Source organism: Anolis carolinensis, unplaced genomic scaffold, assembly GCF_035594765.1.
Source record: "Anolis carolinensis isolate JA03-04 unplaced genomic scaffold, rAnoCar3.1.pri scaffold_11, whole genome shotgun sequence".
Lineage (NCBI taxonomy): Eukaryota > Metazoa > Chordata > Lepidosauria > Squamata > Dactyloidae > Anolis > Anolis carolinensis.
Window position 1 is genome coordinate 24,565,885 of NW_026943822.1, and position 24,875 is coordinate 24,590,759.

At 39.4% G+C, this 24,875-nt stretch overlaps 1 protein-coding gene across 1 annotated transcript; it reads right to left on the bottom strand.

The window, feature by feature from the left end:
* Positions 1–4,873: 4,873 nt before the first annotated feature.
* anxa2 (annexin A2) lies at positions 4,874–23,963 on the bottom strand. Its single transcript, XM_008119956.3, has 13 exons — positions 23,819–23,963; positions 17,631–17,690; positions 15,109–15,208; positions 13,494–13,588; positions 12,512–12,625; positions 9,376–9,466; positions 9,009–9,088; positions 8,843–8,902; positions 7,971–8,064; positions 7,215–7,310; positions 6,569–6,627; positions 6,362–6,484; positions 4,874–5,305 (listed from the first exon to the last, which is right to left on the bottom strand). The coding sequence occupies exons 2-13, from the start codon at positions 17,676–17,678 to the stop codon at positions 5,246–5,248; spliced, it is 1,020 nt and encodes a 339-aa protein (XP_008118163.2). The 5' UTR covers positions 17,679–17,690; positions 23,819–23,963; the 3' UTR covers positions 4,874–5,245.
* Between the last annotated feature and the right edge of the window lie 912 nt (positions 23,964–24,875).

The window sequence follows — 24,875 nt, forward strand, 5'->3', positions numbered from 1 at the left end:
CATCTTCTTTTTTCTCCTCCTTCCTTCTCTTCCTTCTACTTCTTTTCTTCCTCCTCCTTCTCTTCCTTCTCCTTCTCCCTCTTTCTCTTTTTTCTCCTCCTTCCTTCTCTTCCTTCTGCTCTTCTTTTTCGCCTCCTCCTCCTTCTCCTTCTTCTCTTCTTCCTCCTCCTTCTCTTCCTTCTATCTCTTGTCTGTCAGGGCCGGGGTTTCCTGGTGTCCGGCTGGGACCCACTTGAGAGGCCTGGCCGGCGTCCACGGGGTCTCGCTCGCCTTGGCAGCACCCCCGGCCCGGCATCTGTTTGGGGTCCCCGGGGTGTTGGGCTCACACCGGATCCCCAAAACACTCGTCGGTGGGTCCAGATTGCACGGCCTTGGGCTCCGAGAGGCCTTGGGAAGTTGGCTCCGCAAAAGAAGAATGGAAATGCTGCAGAAAGAGGGCATCCGTGAGCGGTGCCAAGTTTGCCCTCGGCTCCGGCAGAGGAAGGAGGAGATGGTCTCACTCCCAGCCTTGCCGTGAAATAGAGAAGGATTTCGCAAAGATGGAAAGTGCAGCCGTGGAGAGAACGTCCACGGAGTTCATTCCTCTCAGGATCCAGGTCTCTGCCGCTATGTAACAGCTGTTAACCAAACAACACCAGGCTTGGGTTAAAGCTACGAGGGTTGAATGAAAAGTAATGCCTCCACCTTCGTTACTTGGGGTTGGATGGGAATATTTTAATAAATCAAATGCAGAAATAATCCTTAGAATGTGCTCGTTAACTACCACTATTCACTTTTCCACATAATTGGATACGTTCTGCCAACGATAAACAAGTTTTCTGAAGCCGTCGCGGAAGAAGTCAACACTGTTTCCGCAACCGACGTCTCACAGGACCCATCATGCAGAAGGTCCTGGCTTGTTCAGTAGACTCTCCTCTACAGTTAGTTCCATTTGGGGGGAAGCCTTAGCATTGAACGGTTGTGTTGTTAACGTGCGAAGTATGGAACCCTGCACAGACGGTCTGTCAATGTGACTTAAGCAATGTGCAGACACTGAATTCTTGACAGCAGAAAGTGTCACTCCAAAGGAGATTCATCAGAGAATGCAAGCCGTTTATGGGGATTGTGTTGATGTGAGTCCTGTGCATCGTTGGGCGAGTAAGTTTAAAGATGTTGAGGTGGGAACATCTGACTTGCGTGACAAACAAAGAGATGAACGTCCTGTGACGGCAACCACTGAGTTTCACAAGCAAAAGGTTGGCAGATTTATTCAGGATGATCGTCGTATCCCTCAGAGAGAAATTTCAAGCATAATCGGCATTTCACAAGAACGTGTGGGTCACCTTTTCGGTGGTGGCTCCCCAGCTGTGGAACACCCTCCCCAGAGATATACGACAAGTCCCAACCCTTTTGAGCTTTAGAAAAGCGCTAAAAACATGGCTGTGTGCTCAGGCCTTTAATGAATAAGCGACAAAGATGACCTGGACTGATTTACGGATAAAGCATGAGGATCTTGGATGAATTGATTTAACCATATGTCTTATATTTTATATTGTATTTAATTGTTTTTAATGGATTTTATATATTGTTATGATTTTAACTATGTTGTCGGCATCCAATTGTTGCCAATTGTGTAAGCCGCCCTGAGTCCCTCCGGGTGAGAAGGGCGAGATATAAATGCTGGAAATAAATAAATTAAATGAACACTATTGTTTTGCTTGGCTATCGGAAGATGTACGCACGATGGGGCCTGCGAGACGCCGGATGCGGGAACAGAGTGTAGACTTTCAGAAAACTTGTTCATCATGGACAGAAATGTCTCCAATTGTCTGGTGATGATGTGGAAAAGTGAATAGTGGTAATTAAAGAGCACATTCTAAGTATTATTTCTGCATCTGATTTATTAAAATATTCCCATCCAAACCCAAGTCATGAAGGCGGAGGCATTACTTTTCATTCAACCCTCGCATCGTGCGTCGTGGCTTTTGTCCTGTTTCTCCCTATTGAGTGAGGATCAAAAGGGGCTCGGACCCCTCTCCTCGAGGAGGCTTAGCGGGCATCATCGCCGGACTTTCTTCCCAATCCTTCCAATGGGATTCCGGACACATCCCGGCCATTCAGACCCCTGAGAAAAACCAAAATTGGAGACAAATCCCCGTCCCAATTAGGACACAATGCGCTCCAATTTGTCCCTTTCGTTCCGGCGTTTGCTTCCCGACATTTAATGCCCGGCGCACACATTATTCAGGTTGGAGTTAAATATCATCATGCGGCCAGAGCAAAAAATAAGTGCGTTTGCAGATCTTTGTTCCGAAATTCATGTTTACAAGGATTTCCAAATCAATAGCTTTGCATATGCTTAGGATGGACATCCAGGCTCTCTATTGACTAGGACTCTCAAGCAACCGGCCAACAAATAGAAAAAATGGGAGGAAAGTGAGATATAATAACAATAATAATATATAAATATATAATTTAAAAGTAAATAGTCTAAACGAATATTATAATATAAATAATCTAAATTAATAAATATAAATAATTATAAATATATATATATAATATATAAGAAAAATATATAATATATAAATATAATATATATTTATTAATATATATTATTATATATATTTATTATATATATAAATATAATATATATTAATATATATATAATATATAAAAAATAATATGTAATATATAAAAATGTCATATAAAAAGTAAATAATGTAAACTATTATGATATAAATAATCTCAATTATTAAATATAAATAATTATAAATATATATAATTAATATATAAGAAAAATATAAAATAATAATATATAATATATAAAAATGTCATATAAAAAGTAAATAATCTAAACGATTATAATATAAATAATCTAAATTAATAAATATAAATAATTATAATATATATAATTAATATATAAGAAAAATATAAAAAATAATATGTAATATATAAAAATGTCATATAAAAAGTAAATAATGTAAACGATTATAATATAAATAATCTCAATTATTAAATATAAATAATTATAAATATATATAATTAATATATAAGAAAAATATAAAATAATAATAATATATAATATATAAAAATGTCATATAAAAAGTAAATAATCTAAACGATTATAATATAAATAATTAATATATAAGAAAAATATAAAAAATAATATGTAATATATAAAATATAATGTAAAAGTTAATAATCTAAACTATTATAATATAAATAATCTAAATTAATAAATATAAATAATTATAAATATATGTAATTAATATATAAGAAAAATATAAAAGAATATATAATATATAAAAACATAATGTAAAAGTAAATAATCTAAACTATTATAATATAAATAATCTAAATTAATAAATACAAATAATTATAAATATATATAATGAATATGTAAGAAAAATATAATATATATAATATATAAAAATGTAACATAAAAAGTAAATAATGCAAGCTAATAAATATAAATAAATATATATAATTATATAATATATAAGAAATATATAAAATAATAGAACTAAAGATAAATCTAAATTAATATGATTATAATCTAAATAATCTAAAATAATAAGATAAGGATATAAATGATTTATAAATAATCTTAAAAAATAATAAATCTAAACATAATCATATCATCATCATCATAATCTAAAATGAATATTTCTATAATAATCTAAATAATAATATTCTATAATATGATATACTCCAAAAATAGTAAATATAAAGGATCTATAATATATATATAAAGTATATATAAATCTAGAATATATGGAGATATCATATAATATTTAGATATAGATATATAAATACACAAGCTTTTTGCAGCTTTCCTTGAGCTCCCTCTAATGACAAGACTCTGCCACTGCAACCTATTTTCCTCTAAAAGAGTTTCTCCAGATAAATAAACCCGTTGCCTAGTTTCCACCAGATTTTCACTTGTATTATGTGTATAGATTATAATATATTTTATTATATTATTTTTATTATTATATGCATTACTTATTATATTATTATATTTATTACTTATAAAATAATAAATATAATAATTTTTATTTTATTTTTTTTCCATGTCAGGAGCACCTTGAGAAACTGCAAGTCGCTTCTGGCGTGAGAGAATCGGCTGTCTGCAAGGATGTTGCCCAGGGGACATTGCCTGGATGTTTTGATGTTTTTACCATCCTTGTGGGAGGCTTCTCTCATGTCCCCGCATGAGGAGCTGGAGCTGACAAAGGGAGCTCATCCGCACTCTCCCTGCATCGGATTCAAACTGGCAACCTTCAGGTCAGCAGTCCTGCTGGCACAAGGGTTTAACCCATTGAGGTACCGGGAGCAAATATAATAATATAATAACAATAATATTTCATGCATTTCATTTAGAGAATGGATTGCATTTGCAACATATTTATTGTTACAGTAGAGTCTCACTTATCCAACGTTCTGGATTATCCAACACATTTTTGTAGTCAATTTTTTCAAAGCATCGTGATATTTTGGTGCTAAATTCGTAAATACAGTAATTACTACATAGCATTACTGTGTATTGAACTACTTTTTCTGTTGTATAATATAATGGTTTGGTGCTTAATTTGTAAAATCGTAACCTATTTTGATGTTTAATAGGCTTTTTCTTAATCCCGTTTATGTGAGACTCTACTGTACTATGATATTATTTATTATTATTATTATTATTATTATTATTATTATTATTATTATTATTATGGTGGGTTTCCATTGGCAGCCTCATCCATCCAATGAAGAAGTCACCCAAACGAATGGCAAAGGAGCTCTCCGTGGTGCTGAAGTCTCCCCATAAACAAAGATTCAGCACCTTGGATAGCGCCATAGGGATGTAATTGTGATGCAAAAAATCCACAAGACAACAGCAACCTAGATGAGGATGACGGTCATTTTCTTAAAGTACAAACTCCGTGTTTATTGATCCTGCCAACCATACAAAGGATTTATTGATCCTGCCAACCGTACGGCGATACCGGCCTATCTTCTTCCTTTCTCTCTCCTATTCTTTGGAATGTTAACTTTGCAGCGATTTGGGGAGAAAGCCGCACAGGACGGGGAAATATCTCTACCAAAGCAACAACATCAAGGAAGGAAGGAATACAGAAGTTCGGGTTAGTGAGGCCGGGGTCTCTCCCGGGCACTACGTTTTTGCAAAAATAAAGGGAAGAAGGGACGATAGAAGCCAAGAGGGAGAAATAAAGCAACAGGTCCTGTTGTTTCCTATTCTTTTCTATCACAGTTTTCAGTCTTCGCCGCCGCAGAGGTTCAGGAGGGCCCGCTGGTAGTCGCCCTTGGTGTCTTGCTGCAAAAGGAAAGATGTAAAATACATTGAATTTTGGCAATAAAAACTATAGTAGTAACAGTAATAAAAATAATAATAATCCAGCATATCTATCTTGTTTGCTGTGTCATACAATAATAATAATAATCTATATATATAAAAGGGTAATGAAATTTCGGCCTAGGACAAAACAACAAAACTACACATCCCAGAAACACTAAACTTGGCAGCACAACCCTTCATCCATGCCTCTGCGTTCATACCACAAAAAGAAAAGAAAAATAAAGTCCTAATTAGAGGGAGAGGAATAATTGTTTTTATCCAATTGCGGACAGGCAGAGTTAGGCCTCACTTAGGCCTCTTCCACACTGCCTATAAAATTTTCTTCTTTTTCTCCTAGCAACCCACTCAGCCCAGGGGACAGGCAGAGTTAGGCCTCACTTAGGCCTCTTCCACACTGCCTATAAACTACAAATTGTCTGATTTGAACTGGATTACAATATATGGCAGTATAGACTCAAGGCCCTTCCACACAGCTATATAACCCATTTATAATCTTATATTATCTGCTTTGAACTGGATTATCTTGACTCAACACTGCCATGTAATCCACTTCAGTGTGCAGTCGGACACAACTGGACTTCATGTCAGGAGAAAACCTTTACCCTTTACCTTAACTACCACCAATTCCTCAATACTTTATTTCCCATACCACCAGACTTCGCCACAGCAACGCGTGGCCGGGCACAGCTAGTTTATTATATTATAATACTAGCTGTGCCCGGCCACGCGTTGCTGTGGCTAGGACTTAATTTTTATTTTCTTTTTGTTGTATGAACGTAGAGGCGTGGATGAGAGGTTGTGCTGTCAATTTTCAAGGTTGTGGGGCGTTTAGTTTAGTTGTTTTGTCCGGTACCGTGATTCCATTACCCTTTTATATATATAGATATAAATAAATATGAACAATCTAAATTAATACTATTATAATATAAATAATTAATATAATATAGGAATAAATATAAACCATATAAATTAATGCCAGGACGAAACCGGGGTTCATTGCAACGTGGGGCTCACCTGGATGAAGTAATAGAGAGACTTCCCGTATTTCCTCTTGAATTCGCTCTTGATCTTGAGCATGTCGACCTCGGCGCGGGAGACCATGATCCTGATCAGGATCTTGTCCCGGGTGCCTTTGCCCTGAAAACAGAGTCAGGAAGTGACATCAACATCTGCAACAAAACTTGCAAAGTTCTGCATGAAAAACGAGTAACTTGGTTGTACCTTCATGGAGTCGTAGAGGCGGTCGGCAAAGTACAGCTGCTTGTTCTGGATGCACTGAACTGCGGAAGGAGAAGAAAATGGGAGATCTACAGTAAGACACTTGTAGGAAAAGTCACATTTCTTTGGCTTCATATCTCAGTGGGGTCGAGGGGCACGGGACATTCGTGGAAATGGAAAAATTACACATACATTGCTATAGGGTTTTTTTTTACCTGGGAGAACACCTCTACAGGAATCCCTGGGTCTTCCATCATGACGCTATGGTCAACTCCCATTGGAGGACCTACAAATGCTTAATGTTCTCTCCATTGGAGGATCTACAAATGCTTAGAGTAATGTTCTCTCTCGGAATCTCTACATCCTCCAGTGTGACGCTATGGTCAACCTCTATGGGAGGACTCACACGTGCTTAATGTTCTCTCTCAGAATCTCTACATCCTCCAATATGACGGTTGACCTCCATTGGAGGACCTACAAGTTCTTAAATGTTCTCTCTTAGAATCTCTAGGTTCTCCAGTGTGACTCAATAGTCAACCTCCATTGGAGGGTCTACAAATGCGTAATGTTCTCTCTCAGAATCTCTAGGTCCTCCATTTTGCTTCTGAGGGTTGGACTATTCAGGATTCAGTTTCCCTCCTTTACTTACCAAGATTGACGAAGGCGTTTTCCAGGTCTCCTTTCACCTCCTTCTTGATGCTTTCCAAGATGTCATAAGGACTGTAGCTGTTGTACCTCTCAAACACTGTCCAGGAAGGAAACAAAAGGAGGAGAAATGAGCAAAGATTAAACCAGGGGTGGACACAGTACTTTGTTGTTGTGGCCCGCAGGTATCTCTTTACTCCAAAATGACCCCATATACCCTCTAAGGGTAAGTCCTCTATGTATGGAGGCCAACATCTTTAGATTAAATGAATACATATATGTATAAAGAGAAGGTATCTACCAGTCAAGGTTGACCAGTCTATATATCTGTAGCCCTTGACCCTGAATCCCTGCTTTAAAGTCCCCCACCAAATTGTAAATCCATGGGATGGAGTGATTAACATTCAAGTGATATCAGTCATCTATGATTGTACAATGTGGACATCCTTCTGTTGACTTGATTGAACTTAATAAGAGATGTCTGGGACTGAACAAGAACCTAGTTTAGCCTATGCCTTGAACTTATAGGCCCCATAACTGAAACTAACCCATAACTTAGTAGGAGGGCACACAATTTGCATGGAAGAACAATGGGGACATGGCTTGGTCCAACCCATAGTCTCATCTCCAGCAGTTACCCAACTAGATTAGCCTTGGATCACGCCTATGGATAGAATCACTTCATTCTCGTTTTGCATCCCTCTTGTTCTCTCTTTCTCTTTATCTAAGGTCCGGAACTGCCTGAATTGGGTCCCATTACCTTTCTGAAGGTGGGGGATGCTCCTCTCGGTCATGATGTTGATCCACTTGGCGACATCAGTGCCCTTCCTCTTGACGCCCGCATCATACAGTTCCTGGGATTGGGACGAATGAGATGCCCAGATATTTGAATAGATGGGTTTGTGCTATGACATGTTGGTCTAAAGACCATTTATACCTGGGGCAGAGTCTGCCAGAAATCATAACCTTGGTCTTGGAGTAATTTATTGACAGATATTCCTCTTGGCAGTAGATACTGAAAGCCTTCAGAAGATTTTTAAGACCCAACCGAGAGAGGGTGAAAAGCACTATATCGTCTACGTAGATTAGGGTGAAAACAAGGCACTAAGAATGAGATGCATTAGCAAGGTTTTGATGTTCTCAATACTTCTCTTACTAAACTCCCTCTTTCCTCTACTGTATAGAGATAATTTACATTGTACAGCATGACTCCTGTATCCAAGACTTTGGTGGATATGTTCTTTCTAGGCATTTTCTAGGCCCTCCTGCACAATTCTATGGTAGTCATTTATTTCAATAGACTTCCAGTCCCAGCATCCCATGGACGACCCAGCCATTCCTACAGAATCTCTTCTAGGTTCTCCAGCAATACTATATGGTAAAATTTGGGGAAAACATACCATAGAATCATTTGGAGAAGCTAGAAACACCTTGAAATGTCTTTTCTAGAATTTTGCTAAGCCCTTCAAAAAAAACTCTATTATAATTTCTGGGGAAAACGTACCACAGAATCACCTGGAGGACATAGACATGCCTAGAGATAGTTTTTCTAGGACTTTGCTTGGTCCTTCAACACAACTTTATGGTAAATTTGGGGAAACAGAACCATAACAGAAATAATGCACAACTTACCCTGGCATCTTGGTCAATCAGCTCATAGTCCACCACGGAAACATCCTCGTTTCTTCTCCCCTTTTTTAAGAAGCAAAGAAAGCATCATCTAAACACTGATTTCGGACACAACCATTAAGTATGTATTTATCCCGCTTAACAGCAAGTCAGAGCCAAAGCATCCCACCTTGGCCAGGGCAACCATCAGCTTCCGGAAATCGCCAGATGTGTCTGAGATGATATCTTTTTCCAGCTCGGTTTTGTACACTTAAAAAAAGAGAGAGAAAAAAAACAAACAATTAATGGAAACCCAACTTTCGTTTTAGAAGAACAAGACATTTAAATGAATTATTATTCATCAACTGAGCTCAACATTGGGGGACCTTTTGCCAAGTTTCACCATGTTTTCTAAAAACAGCCAAGGAACAAGTCAAAAGTTTTGGTCACGCTGGATATTTTCCACAATGGCATTGTGGACAAGGAAGGGTCCTGGTGGGCCAGGGAAACACTCCATAACCGCACCTCCTTTTCCAAGTTCTTCCGGGTCAACTTACTATCTTTGTAAACTCTGTTGATTAAGTGGAGTTCCTGGTTTGTCCGCGAGCAAATGATCTCAATGAGCGTGTCTTCGTCCGTCCCCAGGCCCTGAAACACAAATGGGAAAAACCCATTAATTGAAATTGAGACATTGTCCTTATGATCCAACTTCCATACTAAGTATGGGTCTTAGGATGCAGCCATATTGTTATGCTTCTCATCATCAGACGGGGATAAAAATGAATGATACCACTCTCATCATGCCTGTCAGATTGTCATGATTCAGCTTCTTTTGCCTGTCCCTCAAGTTCCACATCACCACCAACTTAACCGTTCAGTAGGTGTGTGACCACATGTCCTCTAGAACTGTATTTTCAACCAGTTTTACACAATAGGGTTACAGTCAAGGCATACCTATTATTATGTATTTAACAGTTTTGACAACGGTATGGAATCACGTAATTTGTAGTTTGATGAGAAACCCACACTCTTGAGTAGAGAAGGTGAAAGACTTGGTAAAACTACACCTCCCGTGATTCCATAATGTTACAGTTCAAGTGGAGTCAAAACTTATCCTTATCCACCTTCTCAATATTTGTATCAACTCATCGAATGAATCCGATTTTGAGAACTAACTTTCAAAGCTCAGGAAGGAATTTGAGACTGAATTATCATTTCGGTTTCGACTTCAGAAAGGTAGAAAGTGCCAATATTTAGAGACGGTCGCCATTGCAATGCACACAGGTGTTTTTGCAAAGAGCAGAAATCAATACTTTGATAAAGCAAGATACCGGGTTCATTATCCCTGCTAATACGGAAGAAAGAAGGAACAAAAATAAGGTTTTGCTCGGCACGTTGTTCTCTTTCATACGTTGGGAACGAGCCGCCCGAGTTCAAGGGACATATATTATGAAATATGTATTTCAAAGTCTCTTTTCTCTTTTCCTTTTTTTGAATGATCAAAGTCAAGATTTAATCAGCCGGTCCCTTTCCCGCTTGTCTTCGGCGACGGCGTATAAAACCGCATAGAGAAGTGAGGCTTTGAACTAAAAGTTGGAATTAGCCGGGTGTAAAGTGTAAATCAATTATGAAGCTGTTAATACAATAAGGGAAATTACTAATCCACATGAAAAGGTGTCAGGTGTTAATTAAACTCTTTGGGAACTCCGGCAAATCCAACGAGGTTCAATCGAAACCGATCTTTCCGCCGAAGGGTCGGAAAAGGAAACAGATTGTTAATTTCTGTTCCAATTCAGTTCCACCCGGAATCATTTATAAAGCCGTTTCTTTCTCTCTCTCTCTTTTTTGGCTGCTATTCCTTTAAAAGACGATGTAATTAACACCATGGATTTTATGCCGTAAAGGAGGAGGAGGCGAAGAAAGGAAATCGGAACGCAACCTTTGGCTTGAGAATTAGATACATAATTGATAAAAGGGAAATGCCTCCCAGGCAAAGAGAGGAGGAAGGATTCTTGTTTTCGCGCCAAAATGTAACACTGGGGAGACCGAGAGGAATCGGAAAGGAATTTTTTAAAAAACAGACACTTCTGTATGTGAAGCAGTTTTAGAAAGTTTCCCTGCCCAAAAAAGCAACATTTTGAAGACAATTTGCAATTCACACATAGAAAAAGGGCATTTTCAACATGGAAAACATCACATTAAACACATAAAAGAGGACTTTCTGCATAGAAAGTAACATTTTCTGCACAGAAAATAATATCTTGTTTGCAGAAAGCAATACTTTCTACACAGGAAAAATGGGGGGTTTTTTGCACATAAAACTATATTTGATTCACGAAAGCAGCAAACTTTTTTGCCTAGAAAGCTACACTTTCTGTACATAAGTTTTTGCATAGAAAATAGTATGTTCAGAAAATATGTTTTTTGCATAGGGAATAGCACTTTCTGCACAGAAAGAGCATTTTCTGCACAAAAAACTGCACTATGTGCACATAAAATAGCACTTTCTATGCTGGAAAGATCACTTTCTTCACATAAAATAATACTTTCTATGCCGGAAAACTCACAGAAAATAATATTTTGTTTGTAGTAACACTTTCTGCACACTAAACAACACTTTCTGCACCAAAAGTAGTATTTTCTGCATAGAAAACAATATTTTGTTTGCAGAAAGCAATACAGGGAACAATGTTTTTTCTGCACATAAAACTGTATTTGATTCATGAAAGCTAGCAAACCTTTTTTGGCACAGAAAGCTGCACTTTCTGTACATAAAATAAGTTTTTGCATAGACAATACTACAATATTTTGTTTGCAGAAAGCAATACAGGGAACAATGTTTTTTCTGCACATAAAACTGTATTTGATTCATGAAAGCAGCAAACCTTTTTTGGCACAGAAAGCTGCACTTTCTGTACATAAAATAAGTTTTTGCATAGACAATAGTATGTTCAGAAAATGTTTTTTGCATAGGGAATAGCTCTCTCTGCACAGAAAGCATTTCCTGAACAGAAAATAATTTTCTGCACATAAAACAGCACTTTTTTCTGCACAGAAAAGCAATATTTGATTCCAGAGAGCGGTGAACATTTTTGGCACAGAAAACTGCACTTTCTGCACGTGAAATAAGTTTCTGCATAAAAATATTGCTTTCAGAAAATGCATTTTTTTGCATAGAGAATAGCACTTTCTGCACAAAAAGAAGCCTTTCCCGAACAAAAAATCAACCGTTTCTGCACAGAAAGCAAGCATTTCTGCACAGAATATGTTTCAATACAGGAAAGTAACATTCCATGGGTATTCTGCACAAATCAATATTAGTTGGAAATGTGTGTAAAATAAATCATCAACTGCGAAAAATTTTGTTTTAGGACCAAATTGGGGCAGTTACAGATCTCAGGCAGCAGAGGGCAGCATTGGATAAAGGAAAGAAGACATTAAAGTACATTTTAGGCACTTAGAAAAAAAATATTATAATTATTGTGTTATTATTATTTTATTCCTCATCTCTCCTTGCAGCTTGGGAATCTCCACACCATGCGATGATAATAATAATAATAATAGTAATAATTTTATTACCCATCTCTCTTTGTGGCTCGGGAACCTTTACACTATCCAATAATAATAACAATAATGAATAATACTTGAATAACAATGAAGGAATAATGTGGGGGTGCCTTGCTTTGCGCTCACCTTCATGGCGGCTTTGAGTTCGGAGGCGTCGTATTGCGCAGGCGTTTTCAGCAATCCCAGGATGGTCGTCTCCAGGTGTCCCGACAGCGCCGACTTCAGCGCCACCGGGAGTTCCTAAGAAAAGAGGGCGAGAATGCAAAACCATCATTATATTATATTATGATTATTTTTTATATTATATTTTGTTACTATATTTTATTATTATTTAATTATTATATTTTGTTATATTGTTAAATAATTATATCTATATATATAAAAGGGTAATGAAATTTTGGCCTAGGACAAAACAACAAAACTACACATCCCAGAAACACTAAACTTGGCAGCACAACCCCTCATCCATGCCTCTACGTTCATACAACAAAAAGAAAAGAAAAATAAAGTCCTAATTAGAGGGAGAGGAATAATTGTTTTTATCCCATTGCTGCCAGTTAGAAGGCTTGGTCTCCTAGCAACCCACTCAGCCCAGGGGACAGGCAGAGTTAGGCCTCACTTAGGCCTCTTCCACACTGCCTATAAGATACAGATTATCTGATTTTAACTGGATTATATGGCAGTGTAGACTCAAGGCCCTTCCACACAGCTATAGAACCCATTTATAATGGACTTAATGTCAGGGGAAAACCTTGACCCTTGACCTTAACTACCACCAATTCCTCAAGACTTTATTTCCCAGACCACCATACTTCGTCACAGCAACGCGTGGCCGGGCACAGCTAGTGTTATATATATATACATTATAAGGAGCCCTCAATGGCGCAGCGGGTTAAACCGCTGAGCTGCTGAACTTGCTGACCAAAATGTCGGCAGTTCAAATCCGGGGAGCGGGGTGAGCTCCCGCTGTTAGCCCCAGCTTCTGCCAACCTAGCGGTTCGAAAACATACAAATGTGAGTAGATCCTCCAATACAACACGATGGTCAACTCCCAGGAGACACTGACCACAGTATCTGTTCAGAATGGGATGCATAGAGCGCCCTTTACCTTCTTTGTCCTCCGGTGATAAGCAAAAGCGATGTCTTGGCGCTGTTCGTTGCTGCGGTTTGTCAGGATGTTGACGATGGTCACCTCATCGACGCCTGAAAAAGGAGAACAGAGAGGATGGGGAGTCACTCCGGTTCTGGAAATATGGGGTGCATCCGTCCACACTGCGGAATTAATGCAGTTCCGCACCACTTTGACTTCCGTGGCGCAATGCAACGGGATTTGGGGATTTTGTAGTTTGGCAGAGAAGACTACAGGCATTCTAAAACAACAACTCCCATCATTCCGTATCATTCCAAGATGCCAAACCGTGAGCTTCAGAGCCACATGGGATATGTAATATCCGCAAAAAGGTTCAGGACCTGCTTTTCCTCTTGGCATATTTCAAGGTGTGGTCCCCGAACCGGGCCAGGCAAGTCCACGCGTGCCAAGGAAACATCTTCCGCCAGGGTTTTGCGTTCCCAGGATAATAAATAGTTCCCAGAAATAATAAACGCCTTGAACATGAAGGGACATGAAAGTGAGCAACCATCCCATGAAATCTCCAGCCACATCTCAGGAAGGAAAGGCACATTATAAGGTGTGTCTACATTGCAGAATGAACGCAGTTTGGCACCACTTTAACCGTGCGATGGAATCCTGGGAGCTGTAGTTTGCACTCTTGGGCAGAGAAGGCTTAAACACGTTTTTAAAGACTATTTCGAGATATATATATATATATATATATATATATATATATATATGTTTTAAACCACACTGTACTATTTGATTTTTTTAAACTTTGGCATTGTGCTTTTAAAAACTTGACTAAAATGTAGGATTATTAGCCAACTTGAATCCCCAAAGAGAGAAAGGCGGGATATAAATAATTAATAATAATAACAACAACACTTGAGTCCCAATGGGGAGAAAGGTGGGTATTAGTAAAGATAATAATAATGATAACAACAATAACAACAACAATGTAAATTGTTTTTAATTGCTTTATGTTTTATTGGATTGTAATGTTTTATTGGCATTGAATTTTTTTCCAGGTCTGGAAGCCGCCTTAAGTCCCTTCAGGTGAGAAAGGCGGGATAGAAATGACGTAAATAAATAAACAACAACAACAACACTTTTGTCCGAATTGGGAGAAAGTTGGGTTTTAATAAAGATAATAATGATAATAATAACACTTGACTTTATCGCAATCTGACTCCTGCAGCAAAGGCAACTTGTTCCCCTACCACGTCATTGATTCCGTGCTTATTTTTGCTTATTTTGATTAATCCCATCTAAAGGAGAGCTTTGGCTATTGCAAGATATAATAATGTGTTACTATCATCAGCTCTTTTGAATGGGAGATATATATATGGTAGTTAAGGTAAAGGAACGTTCTAAAAGGGTTTGTTCTTGTGACTCAGTTTCCGTCGAAACACTTCACCGTTCTTTATTTGTACGCTCTAAATATAATAATATATGGATGAAATACAGGAATTCCATTTCTAACCGTGTTGCCTTCTGAACACTTTTAATGCATCCTTTTGTGAGACTATTACAATTTTTATTTTTGAGATTAGGAACTCTTACTAATACTTTTCCCTTCGAACTCTAGGATTCTAGAAAAAGGGCCTACCTTTGGTCTTGATGGCGGTTTCGAGAGCCGCGGCATCTCTTTCGGCGTCAAAGTTTCCGTAGGCCTTGACCGTGGCGTAGGCGCTCGGAGGGAGAGAGTGCTGAAAGGAAACCCAAGAATCATTTCTATATTTAATTCTATCTTCGTATTTGTTATGTATTATAAACAGGGATCACGGTGGGATGTGCACCTGGATTTCCAAAAATCCCAGGACGATGGGACTTGTAGTGCCTTTGGTTTGTATAATATGCACTCTAAACGGGGATCGCGGTGGGATGTGCGTCTGAATTTCCAAAAAATCCCAGGACGATGGGACTTGTAGTGCCTTTGGTTTGGTGAAAGTGTGGTCTTGTATAATACGCCTTGCGGGAAAGAATGCTGACCACACCTGTGTTTCTGCCTTATATTTAGAACCGTCCCCGAAGGGGGTAAAAACAGCAGCCGGTGGAAAAACAAACATGTTTTTTTAATTTAGCACGACGAGCCTGTTAAGCAGAAAAGGAGGGACGGAAAGAGACACCTTCCATCGGGTCTGCTAATCCATCACCTGGTACCTTTCTTTTCCAGGATTATATTTGTTGTCTGGGTTTTAATTCTGAAAGTTAAGTCCCACAAGTCTATTCCTGCTCAGCGAGGTCATAAAACCAAGAGATAATACCGTCATAGGGTCCCATAAAGTGAATTGCATTTTCCACTGTTTTTGCAAACCAGCAGTGCTGAGCACACTGCTGCTTTTCCATTATTATTATTATCATCATCATCATCATCATCATCATCATCATCATCACTATTATTTAGCACTGCTGAGCCCACTGGGAATGTATGGCTTTTAATGTTGCTTTTTATATTATATTATATTATATTATTATTATTATTATTATTATTATTATTATTATATTTAGCATTACTGAGCCCACTGGGAATGTATGGCTTTTAACACTATTTTTCTATCATCATCATCATCATCATCACCACCACCACTACTATTATTTAGCACTGCTGAGCCTACTGGGAATGTATGACTTTTAATGCTGCTTTTCTATATTATTATCATCATCATCTTATTATTATTATTATTATTATTATTATTATTATTATTATTATTATTATTATATTTAGCATTGCTGAGCCAATTGGGAATGTATGGCTTTATCGCTATTTTTCTATTATTAATATTATTATCATCATCATCATCATATTATTATTATTATTATTATTATTTAGCACTGCAGAGCCCACTGGGAATGTATAACTTTTAATAGTGCTTTTCTATTATTATTATTATTATTATTATTATTATCATTATTATTATTATTTAGCACTGCAGAACCCACTGGGATTGTATGGCTTTTAATGCTACTTTTCTATTATTATTATTATTATTATTATTATTACTACTACTACTACTATTATTATTACTATTATTATCATTATTATATTACTTAGCACTGCAGAGCTCAATGAGCATGTATGGCTTTAACGCTACTTTTCTATTATTATTATTGTTGTTGTTGTTGTTGTTGTTATTATTATGCAAATCAGAAGTGCTGAGCCCACTGGGAACACATTACTTTTAATACTGCTTTTCCATTATTATTATTATTATCATTATTATCATTATTATCATTATTATTATTATTATTATTATTATGCAAATCAGCAGTGCTGAGCCCACTGGGAACACATTACTTTTAATGCTGCTTTTCCATTACTATTATTATTATTATTATTATTATTATTAGTAGTAGTAGTAGTAGTAGTATATTTGTTCCTATTATTATTATAACTTTTATTATATTTATGGGATTTCTCTCTCTCGGCTGAGATGCACAGCAGCTCACAACATGACAACATTAGAACTCCTTAAAGTGGGACAGAACTCCGATATGTGTGCAGTGCGGACACACCCAAGGCTGTTGCTCTGCAGCCCTGTCGAGCCTCTTTGGAAAAACTAAGGCGTGAAGGCATTTTTGGGGAAAGGAAAAACCCAACGCGAGGCTGGCCTGGCCCTTGGCCACCTTGGCTTCGGCACAGGCACATTTTCCAGAACAATCAGCTCACTTTCCGAAGCCAAAAACAACCCAAAGAGTGGAAAAGTTAAATGCAGAGAAAGGCCAAGCCCTGCCCAAAACACACACCAAGGACATTTTTGACTGTCCAAATTGACATGTTTTTTTCCTCCTGACACTTACACTACTTTTGTGTATTTTAATATGCATCCTAGGACAGAAAAAGTGGTTAATTAGGAACTCCCAAAAGACGAGTCCCAAAACCAAGGCAAGAACCAGAGAACATAGGCCTAGCTGCCACTTGAAAGCCACGTTGCCTGAACTGAAGACGAGAGTGCCCATTAGATCCTAATAAACAGACAATTTTCAATATGTATCTCATGGAAATATGTTTCTAAATTATTGTGTCTCTTAGTAATGTCACAACCCGCCTTGAGCTGTGCAGAGAGGCAGGTAAGAAATAAAACTATTATTATTATTATTATTATTATTATTATTGATAATAATACTTACATCTCCCTCGAGGGTGAGCTTGGAGAGGATTTCGTGCACAGTCGACATCTTGGAAAGATGCTGGGAAGCGCAAGAGAAAACACAAAATTACAAAAATTAATACTAATAATTATAATAATACATTATTATTATTTATTATAATACTCTAAAATGCACTTAAATCTGTTTCAAAGCATTTGTGGGCCCACATTGGACAGTTACACCAGTTTGATAGCACATTAGCGGTCACAGCTTGAAAGTCTTCGGCATATCTTGGATTGCCCTTTGTTCAAACCTGGGATATATAGTTTGGTAAGCATTTTGCATACCATGGTTTCACCCTATGCAATCTTGGGATGTGTAGTTTGTGGAACAGCTTGATACTAATCGGCATATCTTGGATTTTCCCCCTTGCAAACCTGGGATATATAGTTTGCATGCCATGGCTTCACCCTATGCAATCCTGGGATGTGTAGTTTGCTGAGCAGCTTGATACTCCTCAACATATCTTGGACTTCCAACCCATGCAAACCTGGGATATATAGTTTGCATGCCATGGCTTCACCCTATGCAATTCTGGGATGTGTAGTTTGCTGAGCAGCTCGATAGTACTTGTCTATATGCTAGGGAACCTTGGGATGTATAGTTTGGTAAGCACTTTGACACCGTCTTGCAAGCCATGGCTTCATCCTATGAGATCCTGGGATGTGTAGTTTGGGGAGAATTTTGAATTCTCTCTCTCTGCTCTTTGGTGGGGATTTTTCCGACTCCAAAACTACGCATCCCAGGAATCCATAGACTGGAGCCGAGAGACACGAAATGGAAATGATGTTTCTATAAACACAAAGTCCCAGACATCCAAACATTAGGAAAGCATGCCAGGTTTCGGGGAGTGGCATTGAAAACATGTTTTGAACCAGAGCGATGGATGTTTCCTAACCTTGCATACATGGCTCCTACCCTAATAATAATAATAATAATAATAATAATAATAATAATAATAATAATAATGGAAGACGTTATGTATTGTTGTTGTTGTTACTCAACTCTCCTTGTGGTGTTACATAGTGTAATATACTTCTAACAAAGCTCCAGTGTTTTCGCCAGTCCCTTCCTAGAAATGGTCTCCCATCCAAAAACTAACCACGGCTGGCCCTGCTTAGCTTCCAAGATCAGCAAGGGGATTTGAAGGGTCTTTAGACCCACTGGGGATTATATTATCCAACCACAGACCCAAAAGGTCTCAAAAATCCTAAAGGAAGTAAACAAGAAGGAGAGGGACCTTCTTGAGGACTAGTAACTTGAGGGGCCTGGCTTTGCGAGAAAAGAGAAAGAAGGAAGAAGAGACAGAAGGAGATGAGAGAGAGAGAGAAATAAAGAGACATAAGAAGTTAGAGAAAGAGAGAGAGAGAAAGGAAGGGAAAGAGAGATGTGAAAAGAGAAAGAAGGAAAGAGAAAGGAAAAAAGACATGGAAAGAGAGAGAAAGAGACACACAAGAGAAAGAGAAAAGGAAAGAGAGAAAGAAAAAGAAGCAAAGAGAGATAGGAAGTGACAGAAGAGAGGAAGGAAGGAAGGAATAAAAGAATGAAGGAAGAGATGAAGGAAGAAAGGAAGGAAAGAAGATATAAAAGTGGAAGGAAGATATAAAGGAAAGAAGGAAGGAAGGAAGGAAGGAAGGAAGGAAGGAAGGAAGGAAGGAAGGAAGGAAGGAAGGAAGGAAGGAAGGAAGGAAGGAGAGAAAAAGAAGGAGAGTGAAGAAAGAGACACAAAAAGAGAAAGAAGGAAAGAGAGAAAGAGACACATAAGAGAAAAAAGGAAAGAAGGAGACATGAAAAAAGAAAGAGAAATAAAGAGGGACATGAAAAGATAAAGACAAAGAAAGAAGAAGGAAGGAAGGAAGGAAGGAAGGAAGGAAGGAAGGAAGGAAGGAAGGAAGGAAGGAAGGAAGGAAGAAGAAAAGGGGGAGTGAAGAAAGACACGAAAAGAGAAAGAAGGAAAGAGAGAAAGAGAGAAATAAGAGAAAGAAGGAAAGAAGGAGACATGAAAAAAGAAAGAGAAATAAAGAGGGACACGGAAAGATAGAGAAAGACAAAGAAGGAAGGAAAGAAGGAAAGAAGGAAGGAAGGAAGGAAGGAGGAACATGGAAAGAGGGAGAATGAGAAGCATAAGAGAAAGAGAAAGAAGAAATGAGCAATAGGAAGAGAGAGAAAGGAAGAGAAAGAAGGAAGGAAAGAAAAGAGAGGGGAAGAAAAGAAGAGGAAAGAGACAGAGGTGGAGGAAAAAGAGAGGGAAAAACAGGAGAAGGGGAGACAGAGAGGGAAAGAAGGGAGAAGGAGAAGAAAAGGGAATGGCCTGGAGGTGTCACTTGGGGTGCTTCAAGCCCTGCAAGGAGCCCGACTCCAGCCATGCGCCCCAAAGAGCGAGCGAGCATGCAGGGTGTGGCTCCTCTTTGCACATGAAGAGAAGAGGCCTTGGAAAGACCAAGCCAGAGAGACAGACACGCCCAGGATTTGCTCTGAAACCAGCAAGGCCTGCGATGGATGACTGGCAAAAAGAATGTGGCATTAATCATCAGTGCGCTCCCATCTGCAGCATGCGCTTCCGTGCCAGGCGCCAGTGTTCGAGGAAGAGCCTCACACACGCCCAGCCAACCGTTGGACTTCTTGCCAAGGCTGCATTGCAACACCCACCCACCCACCCACCCAGAGGGAGCCCAGCATGCGCCACAGGCACTCATGCGCCGCCCAGGTTGCAAAACCATGCGCCACGTTTAGGCCGGCCCCACCCTGCATGACCCCACATCAGGCACACGGAGAAAGAGGCAGGGTGTGTCTACACTCTCCAATGAATGTGGATTTACACCATTGTGGCTGCCAAGGCTCAATGCTACAGCACAGAGGGAGTTGTAGTTTCATGCTGCCTAATGGTGCATCTACACTGTCGAATGAATGCGGTTTTGCACCACTTTGGCTGCTAAGGCTCAATGCTACAGCACAATGGGAGTTGTAGTTTCATAATGCCCAATGGTGCACCTATACTATAGAACGAATGCAGTTTTGCACCACTTGGATTGCTAAGGCCCAATACTATGGCAATACAATGGGACTTGTAGTTTCATGATGGTGCATCCACACTGTCGAATGAATGCGGGTTTTGAACCACTTGGATTGCTAAGGTTCAATGCTACAACACAATGGGAGTTGTAGTTTCATGATGGTGCATCTACACTGTCAAATGAGTGCAGTTTTGCACCACTTTGGCTGCCAAGGCTCAATGGGAGTTGTAGTTTCATGCTGCCCAATGGTGCATCTACACTATTGAATGAATGCAGTTTTGCACCACTTTGGCTGCTAAGGCTCAATGCTACAGCACAATGGGAGTTGTAGTTTCATGATGCCCAATGGTGCTCAGCAATGCTGTGGAACAATGGGAGTTGTAGTTTCATGCTGCCCACTGGTGCATCTACACTGTCGAATGAATGCGGTTTTGCACCACTTGGATTGCTAAGGCTCAATGCTACAGCACAATGGGAGTTGTAGTTTCATGATGGTGCATCTACACTGTCAAATGAGTGCAGTTTTGCACCACTTTGGCTGCCAAGGCTCAATGGGAGTTGTAGTTTCATGCTGCCCAATGGTGCATCTACACTATTGAATGAATGCAGTTTTGCACCACTTTGGCTGCTAAGGCTCAATGCTATGGCACAATGGGAGTTGTAGTTTCATGATGCCCAATGGTGCATCTACACTGTCTAATGAATGCGGTTTTGCACCACTTTGGCTGCTAAGGCTCAATGCTACGGCACAATGGGAGTTGTAGTTCCATGATGCCCAATGGTGCTCAGCAATGCTGTGGAACAATGGGAGTTGTAGTTTCATGCTGCCCACTGGTGCATCTACACTGTCTAATGAATGCGGTTTTGCACCACTTGGATTGCTAAGGCTCAATGCTACGGCACAATGGGAGTTGTAGTTCCATGATGCCCAATGGTGCTCAGCAATGCTGTGGAACAATGGGAGTTGTAGTTTCATGCTGCCCAATGGTGCATCTACATTGTCAAATGAATGCATTTTGGCACCACTTGGATTGCTAAGGCTCAATGCTACAGCACAATGGGAGTTGTAGTTTCATGCTGCCCAATGGTGCATCTACATTGTCAAATGAATGCATTTTGGCACCACTTGGGCTGCTAAGGCTCAATGCTGCAGAATAATGGGAGTTGTAGTTCCATGATACCCAATGGTACATTTACACTGTTGAAATGAGTGCATTTTTGCACCACTTGGGTTGCTAAATAAATAAAAATAAGTAAATACGTAAATCAATAGAAATAAGTAAATGAGTAATAAGTAAATAAATACAGTAGAGTCTCACTTATCCAAGCTAAATGGGCCGGCAGAAGCTTGGATAAGCGAATAACTTGGATAATAAGGCGGGATTAAGGAAAAGCCTATTAAACATCAAATTAGGTTATGATTTTATAAATTAAGCACCAAAGCATCCTGTTATACAACAAATTGGACAGAAAAGGTAGTTCAATATGCAGTAATGTTATGATGTAATTACTGTATTTACAAATTTAGCACCAAAATATCATGATATATTGAAAACATTGGCTACAAAAATGGCTTGGATTATCCAGAGGCTTGGATAAGCGAGGCTTGAATTAGTGAGACTCTACTGTAGTAAATAAATAAAATTTCGGGGGAAAATAAGTAAATAAATAGAAATAACAAACCAACAAGGCACATAAACATCTCCAAAAAGACCCCTAAAAGCCCCCTAAATCCTGCCTGAATTTGGAAGCTAAGCAGGACAAAGCATGGTTGGGACTTGGGTGGGAGTTCATGGTGAGCAAAGCCAGCTAAGAAAACCATAGATTGGCTGGAAAATTAAGGGGTTTTTCCCTGTTCTTCTTCTTGCAAAGAGTGTGATAAAGGGAAGTCCAGAAGGCAACCAGTATTTTTGCTGAGTTGCCACACCCAAAACCTCTGCAGAAAATGCTCCCTTCCCCATTGAGTCCTGGATTGCATCTTTGCACATTATTTTGATTATTATTATTATTATTATTGCAGCCATAAGACAACTCAGAATAGGGTATTTGGTGGAGGGAATACTGTTAAAAATATCAATTTAATTTCCTTGTTTTCATTAGTTTTTCACTATTAGTGTGGATTTTTTAACCTGGTTGCACTATGTAACACTAGGATTTTGGGTTCCTGGGCGATTCCATCATAACAACATAGGGAAAAAGTTTATTAAACTGCCATAACAAGTTACCTGGGCCCCATTTACACTGCCACATGAAACCCAGATTGCTCTGAACCGGATTATATGAGTCTATACTGCTACATAATCCGGATTTTATATGGAAGTGTAGAAAAGGTGGGCAAGTCTCCTTAAAAGTTATGATGGGGGTGGGCCTAGCTATCTATCTATCAATCTATCTATCTATCTGCACCACTTGGGGAGCTTGAGTTTCTAATCCGGAGTGACTCCAGATTCAGCCCCTCCCCCTCTGTGATTTTGATTTTTTTTTTTAAAAAAACCAAGTTTGCATTCAATGATTTTGTGGAGATTTCCAGCCTTGAATCCGGAGTCACTCCGGATTAAACCCCTCCTCAATCCGGAGTGACTCCGGATTTAGCCCCCCCCCCCCATCTCTCTCTCTGATTTTGATTTATTTTTATTTTTTTAAAAACCATTCAATTCTTTCGTGGAGATTTCCAGCCTTGAATCCGGAGTCACTCCGGATTAAGCCCCTCCTCAATCCGGAATGACTCCGGATTCAGCCCACCTCCCCTCTCTCTGTGTGATTTTGATTTTTTTTTTTTTTAAAAAAAACAAACCCATTCAATTCTTTCGTGGAGATTTCCAGCCTTGGATCCGGAGTGGCTCCGAATTAAGCCCCTCCTCAATCCGGAGTGGCTCCGGATTCGGCCACCCCCCTTCCTCTCTCTGTGATTTTGATTTTTTTAAAAAAAACCTATTCGATTCTTTCGTGGAGATTTCCAGCCTTGACTCCGGAGTGGCTCCGGATTAAGACCCCCTCCCCCTCCAATCCGGAGTCACTCCGGATTAGGGAGCGTTTAGACGCAAGGCCACGCCCTGGCCGTGGAAAGGGGAAGGGAACGGGGGTCTCTCCTGCGGGGGCCACGTCTTGGGGAGCTGGGATCCGGAGTGACTCCGGATTAAGGGGGAGACTCACCCCGGAGACGGCGGCGGAGCAGCAGCAGCAGCAGGAGGAGGAGGAGGATGAGCAGGAGGAGCGGACCGTAGGGAGCGCAGAGCCCGTCTGTCCCGGGGAGGGGTTTTGAGCCGGAGCCCAGCCCTCGCCCGCCCTCTCTGGCTCGGCCTCTGGGCAGGGCAACCGCCGAAGAATGGGACCCCACGAGGACATCCACACCAGCCCCGAAAAATATTGCAAAATACTATAAATAATACAATACTTAATAGTTAAAGTTAGGGTACATTATATATATATATATGTGTGTGTGTGTATATATATATATATATATATATATATATATATGTATATAATATTTAAAATACAAAATCTTATTTATTTATTTACTTGTTTGTTTATTTATTTATTAAATAAAAAATATATATAAAACATATTTAATATGATATAATATTTAAAATCATACATACTGTAATATGATATGCACTGCACTGAGTGGGACTGGACAGGAGCCCCCTAAGTGACTTGAAGGTTGGGCTGCTGACTGGAAGGATGCCAGGTTCGAATCCCACCCACCCGGGGAGAGCGCGGATGAGCTCCCTCTGTCAGCTCCAGCTCCATGCGGGGACAGGAGAGAAGCCTCCCACAAGGAGGGTCAAAACATCAAAAACATCCCGGCAACGTCCTTGCAGACGGCCAATTCTCTCACACCAGAAGCAACTCCAGTTGCTCCTGACACGAAAAAAAAAGTGGGACTGGACTACATGACCTCTAGGGGACCCTGCACGGAATGGGGTTGGACTACATGACCACTAAGGGCCCTTACAATCAATGGGGCTGGACTGGATGACTTCTAGGGGACCCTGCAATTAATAATAGAGAAAAATAATGAATGTACCATATATTCTCGAGTATAAGCTGACCCAAATATAAGCCAACCAGGACCCTCACCCGAGTATAAGCCGAGGGGGCCTTTTTCAGTCTTTAAAAAAGGGCTGAAAAACTAGGCTTATACTTGAGTATATACAGTAATATATACAGTAGAGTCTCACTTATCCAAGCTAAACGGGCCGGCAGAAGC